The sequence below is a fragment of the Brassica napus genome, chromosome C4 (genome assembly GCF_020379485.1).
Source record: "Brassica napus cultivar Da-Ae chromosome C4, Da-Ae, whole genome shotgun sequence".
NCBI lineage: Eukaryota > Viridiplantae > Streptophyta > Magnoliopsida > Brassicales > Brassicaceae > Brassica > Brassica napus.
In genome coordinates, this window is record NC_063447.1 from 49,937,963 (window position 1) to 49,950,694 (window position 12,732).

Below are 12,732 nucleotides of genomic sequence, written 5' to 3' on the forward strand. Positions count from 1 at the left end.
CCTCGTTGAGACATAGCTGATGATTTGGGTCGCATCAGGTTCGGTTTCGGTTTTCTGGATAACAAAATTTTGAACCCGTTCGGATATTTAATTAATTTCAGTTCGGGTTCGGTACTATTTTTTTGGATCGGGTTCGGTTCGGTTCTTCGGATTCGGGTTTTTTGTCCAGCCCTACCGTTGACCAAGAAAAGAGTACTTAAATCAACAAGTCGGTCAACTCGGTTTATTCCGGTTTGTGACGGTTCATCTCGGCCTAATCAGAAGTGATGTTCAGATACATTGTGTTACATCGGTTAAGATTTCTTCTCTTTCACATAGAAACCTCTCTGAATCTGTGCTTTGCCCTCCCGGAAGTGCCTATGGTCTCAATGTCGTTACCATCTGGTGGAAGCGGAGCCAATGATCTTCAACTATGTGTTCGATTCGAGCCACATGAGCGCGATGATGAGCTTCTTGAGCGCTAATCTTAATCAATTTTCCTCATTTTTGCTTTACAGGGTTCACTGTGTTCATATCTCATTTGTGTTATGTCAAAAAGCATTAGATAGTATGTCAAAGCAGTTTCATAATCTAAGAAGGGTCTAGGTTCTAAATATGTTGAACCTTGAAACTATTAGTCTACAAAATTTTCTTCTTTGGCAACAACATGTATCTAAATTGTGGGCCTAAACAATAATGAAAGTTCTCATCTTTGGGTAAAAAAAGTTTGTGCATTTGTGGTTGTGCTCAGTTCAGCTTTTTCTCAAACTTTGTGAGTTGTGACAGAACATACTGATGTGAGCTGTATCTTGTTCTTTGATAAAGAATGTGACTTTTCTAATGGAATATTCAAGATTAACAACCTGTTTAGACTTCCTAGGTTCTTCTGCTATGTCTTATGTGGAGTTATTGGTGTTGAAAGTCTCAATTAATTTCAAAACTCTTATCAGAAACTAACTTAAGATAAGAAAGTGGTTTCTTTTTTATTTTTACATCATAGCCTCATTGGTTTTCTCACTTGGGACCTTTCCCCAACCTTTTTTGTTTTGGCAGTATTGTTCATGACAATCACTAATAACAACAATAACATAGATTTTAACTAAATATTGTTGTGGAGTCTGTCTTTGTTTTGGATCATTATGGCCACTTGTATGGAAAGTTCGGTTGATTGTTACTCTCTTTTGTGTCATCATCATGCTTGAGACTTGAGTGAGAGAGAGAGGTAGAGGCAGCATCATCACAAGTTCTGAAAAGGACAAAACAGTTTACTCGGGAAACCAAAACTTGTTGAATGCAAAAACTAATTTTGTAAGCATAAGACCAAAGCCCACTTCTTGCTTGTATTTGAATTACTCTTGTTTTGTGTGAGAGAGAGAGAAAAAACATGTCTGCTTGTTTGTGTCTACTGTTCCTGTTCTTCACTATTTTTGCAGAAGCAACTTATCCTCCAGGAGGTTTCCACCATCTTTCTTCTCTAAGACAAAACAGGAAGTCCTCCAAGTCAAAATCAGAGTTGCCTTTTGAGACTCGTTACTTCCCTCAGAATCTTGACCACTTCAGTTTCAGACCAGAGAGCTACAAAGTCTTCCACCAGAAGTACCTCATCAACAGTCGTTTCTGGCGCAAAGGTGGCCCCATCTTTGTCTACACCGGAAATGAAGGAGACATCGACTGGTTTGCTTCCAACACCGGTTTCATGTCTGATATTGCACCCAAGTTCCGGGCTCTTCTTGTCTTCATTGAAGTAAGAACATAATCTCAAGTCTGGTTTCAAGAATGAGAGATTTAAAATGTGTATAATAGTGTTTTTTTGTGTTGGTTGCATATCATTGCAGCACCGGTTCTATGGAGAGTCAACACCATTTGGTAAGAAGTCACATAAGTCAGCTGAGACATTGGGTTACTTGAACTCTCAGCAGGCGTTGGCTGATTATGCAATCCTGATAAGAAGTTTGAAGCAGAATCTATCATCCGAGGCATCACCTGTTGTTGTCTTTGGTGGCTCTTATGGTGGAAGTAAGATCACACCCACCCTCTCTCAATGGAATTAATAACTTCTAATTATTTAACTATCAGTCCCTCATAAACTACGTTCTGTTGTGTGTTATGTCTTGAGTTCAGTGCTTGCAGCGTGGTTCAGGCTCAAGTATCCCCACATAGCAATCGGAGCATTAGCATCCTCTGCTCCAATTCTGCATTTCGATAACATTGTGCCCTTGACCAGCTTCTATGATGCCATTTCTCAGGATTTCAAGGTGCTGTATGCTCTGTTTCCAGATTCAAATTCATACAAAAGTATTGTTAGTTGTTACAATGAACTTATTATGAACCAATTTTACAAGCAGGATGCTAGTATTAATTGTTTCAAAGTCATCAAAAGAAGCTGGGAAGAGCTAGAGGCAGTTTCCAACATGAAACATGGCTTGCCAGAACTCAGCAAAAAGTTCAGAACTTGCAAGTAAGTTGTGGCTTAAAGCTTAGTAAAACCCATTCTTTGTTCTCTAAAAAGTGTTTACTTGTAACTACAGAGGCCTTCATTCAATATATTCAGCAAGAGATTGGTTGATGGGAGCGTTTGTATATACAGCCATGGTTAATTATGCGACCGCAGCTAATTTCATGGCGCCACTGCCTGGTTATCCAGTTGAGCAGGTGAGAATAATAGTTTCATGCCAAAGTGTGTCATCAAGTAATCTCTTACCAGTTTAGTTTTGCATCAGATGTGTAAGATAATAGATGGGTTCCCTCGAGGATCAAGTAATCTTGACCGTGCTTTCGCTGCTGCAAGCTTATACTACAACTACTCGGGTTCAGAAAAATGCTTTGAGCTTGAACAACCAACTGATGATCATGGTCTTGACGGGTGGGGTTATCAGGTAATCTCATAAATACGATTGAATAAAGTTTTAAATCTTTCCTCCAGTGAATTTGCAGTGTGCGTAACACAAGATGAGTATGTTATGAAACTATAAATTAACATAATGTTGTCACTGAGTGGAAACAGGCGTGTACGGAGATGGTGATGCCAATGAGCTGCTCGAACCAGAGCATGTTCCCACCGTACGAAAATGACTATGAGGCATTTGAAGAACAATGCATGAGTAAATACGGAGTCAAGCCTCGGCCACATTGGATCACCACAGAGTTTGGTGGGAAGGTTAGTTTTGTATTGTGTTCTTCTCGTCCACTGGATTAATTTCAATAAATTGAGGTTATTGGTTATGTGTTTGTAGAGAATAGAGTCAGTGTTGAAGAGATTTGGAAGCAACATCATATTCTCGAATGGAATGCAGGATCCTTGGAGCCGTGGAGGGTAAGTAGTAGTACTTCATGATGTTAAAAACTTTTATTGGATTTGGATCTTAACATATTGATTTTTTTTGTCATATATTTTTAGGGTACTGAAGAACATTTCGAGCAGCATTATCGCGCTTGTAACCAAGAAAGGTAACATTCTTCTGTCAAATGGTGGTGTTGAGAAAAATTGAAACTTAACATTGTTTGAATGAAACAGGTGCTCACCATGCGGATCTCAGGGCTGCTACGAAAGGAGACCCGGAGTGGCTGAAAGAGCAGAGGAGGCAAGAGGTGGCCATTATAGAGAAATGGATCAGTGAGTATTACAGAGATATGAAAGAATAAAGAGCAAGTTTGAGAAAACCAATAGAAAGCCAAAGGTTCATTACACCAGTTTAACAATTAAAAACTGTGTGTTTGTCATGTAGTTTAAAATTCAGTTTCAGTGTAATAAATCAAAACTTGATGTTTATCAAACTAAACAAATGTAAAGTTTTCAGTGAAAGATATTGAAAACTAAAAGAATAGCAAGAACTAAAATTTCATCTTTTAACAACAAAAAGAGTCATAATGCTCCTACTGTTTAAAAGCTGGCTGATTTTAGACAAGGGGTTTCGATTTCGATCAAACAAATAATTTGCATCGGATTGAAGAAATCTTTTTACCAGGAAGACGTTGAGTGGTTTGGCCTGTGAAAGAAGACACGATCGACATTGTATAGAAAATACAAGACCGGTTTGGCTTAAGTGGGAAAAGATATATAATTTTTTTCTGACAACGTGGAAGAATATAACCGATAGGACCGGTTCAAATCGAGATAAATTGAACCAGTTTTTAAAATAATTGGTAGGAAATGCAGGTCAGGTACGGTTTAGGCGAAAAATCCAGGCCCGGTTCGATTCAAAATCAATTGACTCAGTTTTAAAACTATAACCGTGCGTCTTCACCAAGCGCCAGAAATGATCTACACCGTTGATTAAGATATCAAACTGTAGTTATTCTCCTGGCAATCTCAAAATTCATTCTCTTGTATAAATCTCATACAAGTCAGCGTGGTTTAGTGTCTGAACATGGTATTTTTGGTTTGAACAGATGATATAGTATCGCTTGGAGGAGGAAACTCGCCAGACATACTGCCTTACATTCCTGGAATCTTACTCTGCGTGAAACCACCGTCATATGCCGAGGTAAAATTCTCTGTCTATGAAATTGATGAAACCCTCCCTAGGATACTCCACTCTGATTTTGGTTGGATGAAAAAAGACAGATGATAGATGGTTTCTTTTGGGATGAATGAATAAATGACAGTTTATGGATAGATAGATGGATCGATAGGTCACACTGAGGTTGCGGATACGATACACCAGTCAACAGGAGAAGTTGCTGATTTACTTTGGGTTTACACACTTTCACAATCAGGTTGTTCATAAGAACAATGAATCATCAAATAAGAGAATAAATAGTTTTTATAAAAATGATGATTGATTTGAAATGAAACATAGTTTAAATAGAAAAGACAACAAGTGCTGCATGTTCAGCATAGAAAACATAAAAGAGACAAAGGAGTAAATAGTTAGGTGGTGGTTGAGTTGGTTGAGAAAGTGTAGGTTATACCAAGTAGCTCTTCTTCACTTTCCAGATTCTGAATAAGGCCAACAACTTTCTCACTCAGCTTCTTGGACCTTAATCTCGTAATGGGCCCAACATATATGGCAAATGGATCTTCTTTCTGAACATTGGGTTCATCAACAGAATCGCATCCATGGGTTTTCATCCATTCATGTTCATTGACAGAATCACATCCACGGGTTTTCATTCATTCAGGTTCATCAACAGAATCACATCCACGGGGTTGCATCCACTCGTATGCTTCCATCGGTTCGATCAGGATTGCATCATCCCCTCCTCATTTGAAAGGATTTGTCCTCAAATCTGACATCTCTCCTACTTCAAATGGAAACTGTTGTGGTGCAGCAAACAGCTCAATAGATTCATCTCCATCATACAACCATTGTTCCTTCGATAGCGTCTTGAATTTAATAACACCACACCCATCTTTTACCTTATCAATCAGAGGATGGATTCCTTGAGCTCTTGTTCCAACTTTAGACTTCTTGAATTAAAGAGAACATGAATCTTGATTCTGCAACTCGTTCTGATATGTCTTCTTATAACAAAACTCCACAAATTTTTCCTTCTTGGATGACAAAAAAAAATTTGAAATCCTCTTCCTCTTTCAAAAAACCAAGTTTGAGCTTTGATTTCTGTATTCCAAAATGCTGAATATCCAAACACAAAATCCACAGCTTGTTTCTTCTCATAAATTTCCAAGTTGCAGAACTTAATTCTTTCCAAATATGATCCTTGAAACTCATAATCATTCAATGATCTACTACGCTTCTTTTTCCCATATTCCACTTCCTTCAACAACTCAAAACAGGGAATATAAGGATCATGTTGTAGAAAGTACCTCTTGGACAGTTCATCACATATGCTTCTTGTTTTGTTCTGCAACAAAATCTCCAAGGTAGCTTCCTTTCTTTCATGTTGTGTTGCCACCTTGGAAACCACCTCTTTTTGATTTGTTTCCACAGATTGTACAATCAGCTCGTGCTGAACTTTAACCATAGCTGTAGAAAGCTTAACCCCTTGAACCGGAGACACTTCTTCATGATCAAACTGCTCACTCTTTTCAGCTTTGTCTTTGTGTTCTTCCTGATCTGAACTCTTCTCAAGCTTTGTTCTTTCTCTATCCAATCTCATTATCTCTAGCTGGTTGTTGATTGACCATGGATATGCATCTTTTGGCTTCTTTTTTTTAATATCAATTGAACCAAAATCATGAGAAAAACGAGATATCTTGCTGCTGCTACATTGTTGACTAAAACTTCGGGATGAACTTGATGGACAATAGCTTCTGGATACAAATATTTTCTTCATGATCGTTTTTAGTTCAAACCAAGAAGAAATTTGTGGTGCTCCATTGAATCTTCTGGTCTTAGCAACTTTATCCCACCAAGTGAGTGCATATCCACAAAAACCAGTGACTGCTAGATGTACCTTCTTCTCCTTAGTATAGTCATGGCAGCAAAGGACTAACTCCATCTCTTTTTCCCATTCTAGGTATGCATCTGAATCAATCTTCCCATAGAAAGAAGGAATCTGGATTGATCGTTTCCTTCCTTGCAATGACCCCTTTGTTGCTTTGATCTCATATTTCTCCTCCTTGTTTCTCTTTCTTCCAAAATACATGATTATCCAACAAACAAAATTGGCCACAAGCAGACTAGAATATCCAGAAAACAAAATATAAATGAACCCAGAAAGAGATGAACTTGAAACAGATTAGGGATTGAGAAATAAACCCAGAAACAATAGAGAACTGAAATCAATCCCAAAAACAAAAGAGGAAACAAAAATCAAACCCAGAGAAAACATAAACTGAACTGAAACCCAAAAAACAGAGAATGTGTAACAAAGAAAAGAATGAGAGATAAACCCAAAATGAATCGATCTTCAGAGTGGTGCTCTGATACCACTTGATGAAACCCTCCCTAGGATACTCCACTCTGATTTTGGTTGGATCAAAAAGGACAGATGATAGATGGTTTATTTTGGGATGAATGGATAAATGACAGTTTATGGATAGATAGATGGATCGATAGGTCACACTGAAGTTGCGGAATGGCCTCAGATTCACCACTCTCTTGTTCTGGATATGACACACCAGTCAACAGGAGAGGTTGCTGATTTACTTTGGGTTTACGCACCTCCACAATCAGGTTGTTCATAAGAACAATGAATCATCAAATAAGAGAAAAAATAGTTTTTATAAAAATGATGATTGATTTGAAATGAAACTGAAACATAGTTTAAATAGAAAAGACAACAAGTGTTGCATGTTCAGCATAGAAAACATAAAAGAGACAAAGGAGTAAATAGTTAGGTGGTGGTTGAGGTGGTTGAGAAAGTAGAGGTTATACCAAGTAGCTCTTCTTCACTTTCCAGATTCTGAATAAGGCCAACAACTTTCTCACTCAGCTTCTTGGACCTTAATCTCGTAATGGGCCCAACATATATGGCAAATGGATTTTCTTTCTGAACATTGAGTTCATCAACAGAATCACATCCATGGGTTTTCATCCATTCAGGTTCATTGACAGAATCACATCCACGGGTTTTCATTCATTCAGGTTCATCAACAGAATCACATCCACGGGATTGCTTCCACTTGTATGCTTCCACCGGTTCGATCAGGATTGCATCAGAAATTAAAATGCAGCTTGTTGTTTTTCGAATGTCTGTCTTTTGAGGAGTGAATTCGAACGAGGACAAAGTTCAACACGTTTGATCAGTCTTTGGCTTGGCTTACGATTTGTTTGATTGACAAAGAAACAACCTAAGTCTGAAAAAGTTCTTGAGCTGGTGTGTAATATAATGGATGGAAAGAATTATCAATTGTCTGAAATATGGCTTAAGACAGAGCTGATACGAAAAAAGCAACCCACGGGTTTGGAAAGTCCCACTGCTTAGAAAGGTCTTATGACAAAGACTACCAACGCCTTAAAGAATCATAACGCAAAGATTCTTAACACGGATTATGAATAGAAAAAAGATTCTTACATAACGGTTCTTTTAAAAAAAGGCTTTATGGCATATTAAAGTCTCTAAACAAAGACAATATGAGTAGGTATTTAGAAATGCTAGATGGAAACATTGACCAGCGGTTTAGAAAAGAAAAAGGTCATTAGATAAATAAAAACGATTAATGACTGAGAGAATACTTTTTTGGATGAAGAAAATGACAAACAGCTTTTAAAAAGTCACAAGACAGACTACATGAACCAAAAAGCTTAAAGACCAATTTTATGTTTACCCATAAGTAGATAAAGATTATATATGTTGGAATGTATAGAACAACCAACTGTCTCAAATCAGTCTTAAGACAGATATGAAATGAAACTACCACAGGTTTGGAAAGTCCAGCTTAGAAATGTGACACAGCTCAAAAAGCAACTAATGACTTGCTGTATAAAAAACGGTTTAAAGAAATCAATTGCTTAAAGAATCTTGACAAATTATGAATGAAACACAGATTCTTATTTAACAACACGGCTTAGAAGCCTCTTTAAAAAGTCGATGCCGTAGACTTGTAGACTTGTTGTATCGATAAAAGGCTCGTTAAGAAGTCACAAGGAAAATATTCTTGACAATTATGAAAACGACAACAAATTCGTTTGTAACAACAGGGCTTAGAAGTCGTTTTACAAAAGGCTATTGGTCAGTTTGGTAAAATGACCAACGGCTTTGAACAGGTCTCAAGGCAAATACTAAAGATGGATAAACAGCCCAGGGGTCAAATGAAATAGATCTCTCATGACTGAGACCACGGATGGAAAATTGATTTTTTACTCTGCCAGTGCCACACAGCTTTAATAGAAATCTCAAGACAAAGACTATGAACCACCTAGTGTAAAGAACTGTTTCTGTTTGATAACCACAAGGCTTTGAAGTACACAAAAAATGAGTTGGATGGATAGAATGACCAATGGCTGAAAAATGTCACCAATGAAAAACTTTAAAGACAAAGACAATATATGACCACGGCTTACAAAAAAACACTACACAAAGACAATATGGGGTTGGTTTTAGACAGCTTGTTGGATGGAAAAACTATCATCGGCTTAAAGAACTTTTACAAAGGTCTCTAGACAAAGATAACATGTGTCACTTTCTTAGACATGCTGGATGGAAAAAATGACCAGCAGCTCAGAAAAAGTTAAGAAAAAATGACTAATGGCTAAAAGAAGTATTAAGACGAAGACTATGAAGTATGAACCACTAAGAATAAAAACTATTTCTGTTTCACAACCACAAGGTCCACAAGGCTTAAAAGCATACAAAGACTATGAATTGGATGGATACAACGACCAACTCGTAAGACTAAAGACTACGCAAGACTGACCAATTATCTGAAATCAATCTTAACATAGAGACTGAATCGAAAACATACTCTGCTTTGGAAAAAGTCTCTAGAAAAAGACTATGGATTGGTATTAGACTTTCAGGGTAGAGAAACAAACCACGGCTAAGAGAAGTATTGACAAAGAAAATGGCTTAGTTTTCGATTTGTTAGATTTCGATTCGACCAGCGGCTTAAGAAAACGTCTGCAAAAGCTATAAGGACTTTCATAATTTCATTTGACCAATTTGGTGGAAGGAAAGAATTGAAAGTGAACGAAGAACAAAGTGAAGAACAAGAGAGAGACTGAGAAGAGAAATAGAGTAAAGAAAGATTTTATTTTCCTTAGATTTAGATCTGTGTACAAAGAGGGTTTTTATAGCCAAATACATAAACATTAAAGATATGGAGAGAAGACAAAGAAATGAGATTCCAACAGCTATACTCCTAACAGCTATATTTTTGAATTTGAACTTCTTTTGGACTGTAGTGAACAGTGCTGCGAATCCCAACAGCACCAAAGTGCTCAATGCAGGTTTCTCAAATCGCCCACTTTGACCAAAGTGCTCAATGCAGGTTTCTCAAATCGCCCACTTTGATGCCGTAGGTGATATGTCTTTTCCCTACAACATCAAAGTGCTCAATGTAGCTATCTCAAAGTTCTCACTTCAATGCTGTAGGCAAACTTGATCTCTTAATGCCAATACTCCCCCTCAAGCTTAGCCATAAGGAATGGGTAAGTTTGGAACCCATGAAGACATCCCTCATCAAAACCTTTGTGTGAAAAACCCAGTGGGACAAAAAACACACAAAGGAAAAAGAGTAGATGCTTCATGGCTAAGGAGATCATGATCTAAATAGGTTTATGAGTCCCAACCTTGGATGAATGAACTCACAGACTTTGGTGCTTGCCCCTTTGGTGAAGATATCTGCCAATTGATCTTCACTTCTTGTATAGCAAGGTAAGATGATCTTCTGCTCTACTGCTTGTCTCACTTTGTGACAGTTCACTTCAATGTGCTTTGTCCTCTCATTAAACACTGAGTTTGATGCAATGTGAATGGTCGCCTGATTATCACAATGCATTGTGATTGGTGTGGTTATATATATGCCCAAGTCTCTTAGGAGGTTTCTGATCCAAAAGAGTTCACTCGTGAGCTTCCTCATTGCCCTATATTTTGCTTCAGCACTTGAACATGACACCACCTTCTGCTTCTTGCTTTTCCAAGTCACCAAGTCACTAGGTTACCTCCAATAAAGGTACAATAACCGGTTGTGGACCTCCTGTCCACTCTATCACCAGCCCAATCTGCATCACAATATCCCACAATCTCTGTGCTCTTGTTGCAGCCCATCCATACACCTTGGCCTGGAGCTTCTCTTAGGTACCTCAAGATCCTTTCCACCATATTCCAATGGTGAACTTTAGGTGCTTACATATGCTGGCTGACTTGATTTACAGCAAAGCAGATGTCTGGTCTTGTGATGGTGAGATAAATCAGCTTCCCAACCATTTATCTATAGAGTTTGAAGTCTCCAAATGGCTTATCTTCAAACTCCCCCTCACGCAAGACTTTGTACCCTTCTTCAAGTGGTGTTTTGGCTACTTTTTCTCCAAGTTTTTCTGCCTCATTTAAAAGATCAAATGTGTACTTTCTTTGAGATAAGAAAACCCCCTCTTTCTTCAGCCTTAGGACATTTCCTGGCTTGACCATGTCTTCCATACCAGGTGGTGGTCTCATATACACCTCATCTTCAAGCTCTCCTTGTAGAAATGCATTCTTGACATCCATCTGCCATAGATCCCATTCCAAGTTCACAGCCAAAGAGAGCATAATTCTTATGGTGTAGAGCTTAGCTACTGGTGCAAAGGTGTCTAGATAGTCTTCTCCATAGACTTGGGTGTATCTTCTTGCAACTAGTCTTGTTTTCTTCCTTTCTGGCTTTCCATTAGCCAATTACTTGACAGTGTAGATGAGGCGACTTGTTACTGCTCTCTTGCCTTTGGGAAGTTCAGTTTCATACCAAGTATCATTTTTGACCATGGCATTGACTTCATCTCCAACTGACTCTCTCCATTCTTCATCAGCCATAGCTTCCTCATATGTTTTTGGAACATACTCTTGGTCTAGGTTACTAATGAAAGCTACATGCTCTTGAGGATAGATTGCAAAGGAGCAGGTTGCTTGGATAGGATAAGCCACTGCATTGCTGTTGAAGTATACCCTGGTGTCGACCCACTTGGATGGTTTCCTCACTCTAGTACTCCTCCTCAATGGTTGAATCTGCTCTTCTACCACTGTGTCTTCGTACTGATTAGATTCAGCTCCATCTTGATCATGAACTGATGCTGAATCATCTTCTGGTGTTTTTGGTGTTGATTCATGCTCATTGTCCCCCTCAGGATCAGGATGGACTGGCTCAACAATTGGTACTGCTTCTTCATTGGTTACAGCCACTGGTGTTGAGGGAGAGGTTTTAGGCACCTCACTGCTCTGAGGCTTACTGATTCCTAAACTTTCCAGGATGATCTTCAGGTTGTTTGCTCTATCTGATGGTCCATGTGAGAGATCCCTAAGGTTTTCCCAGCTCTTCTCATCATAGTACCCCTTTGATTCCACAAACTTGACATCCCTTGAGACCATTACCCTTCTTGAGTCTGGCAGGTAACACTTGTATCCTTTATGTGTGTGAGAGTATCCTATGAACAAAGCTTTGATACTCTTGGGATCAAGCTTGGTCCTTTGCTCACCTAGTAGCAACACATAGCACACACACCCAAACACACGCAAGTGATCAATAGGAGGTTTAGTTTTGTTCAATACCTGAAATGGAGAGACATCTTTGAGGACTCTGGTTGGGATTCTATTGATGAGAAAGCATGCAGAAACCACAGCATCTCCCCAAAATCTCTTTGGAACATTGGTGTGAAACATCATGCTTCTTGCAACCTCCATAAGATGGCGATTTTTTCTCTCAGCCACGCCATTTTGTTGTGGTGTGTATGGACAGCTTGTCTGCTGAATAATTCTATGTTTTGCTAAGTGTTGTTTGAAGGCATTGCTAGTGTATTCTCCCCCATTATCAGACCTAAAAATTTTGATCTTGGAATTGAAATGGTTAGTTACATAGTTTTGGAAGTTAATAAAAGCTTCTAAAACTCTATCTTTACTTTGAATCAATGTGAGCCAAGTATATATTGATTTCTCATCTATGAATGTCACAAAATATTTATGGTTTTCTCTAGAAACACAAGGTGCAGTCCAAACATCAGAGTGAACTAGATCAAAACAATTCTCATAAATAGTCATAGATGAAGGAAAAACAGATTTATGATGTTTACCAAGAATGCAAGTCTCACAAGTTTCATTTTTAAGAGATAGATTAGGTAACATCAGTTGAAAAGAATGAAAATGAGTGTGGCCTAATCTAGCATGCCATAACACATCATTAGCTAAAACAGAAGCAAAATTAAATGCATAAGTAGAATCTGT

General features: G+C 38.3%; 1 protein-coding gene across 1 annotated transcript; it reads left to right on the forward strand.

The window, feature by feature from the left end:
* Positions 1-974: 974 nt before the first annotated feature.
* Positions 975-3,798, forward strand: LOC106446636 (lysosomal Pro-X carboxypeptidase). The gene is made up of 10 exons (XM_013888415.3): positions 975-1,723; positions 1,815-1,995; positions 2,101-2,234; positions 2,325-2,437; positions 2,508-2,631; positions 2,700-2,855; positions 2,984-3,136; positions 3,213-3,292; positions 3,377-3,426; positions 3,494-3,798. Exons 1-10 carry the CDS (start codon positions 1,364-1,366, stop codon positions 3,619-3,621), a joined length of 1,479 nt encoding a protein of 492 aa, XP_013743869.1. The 5' UTR covers positions 975-1,363; the 3' UTR covers positions 3,622-3,798.
* Positions 3,799-12,732: the final 8,934 nt, after the last annotated feature.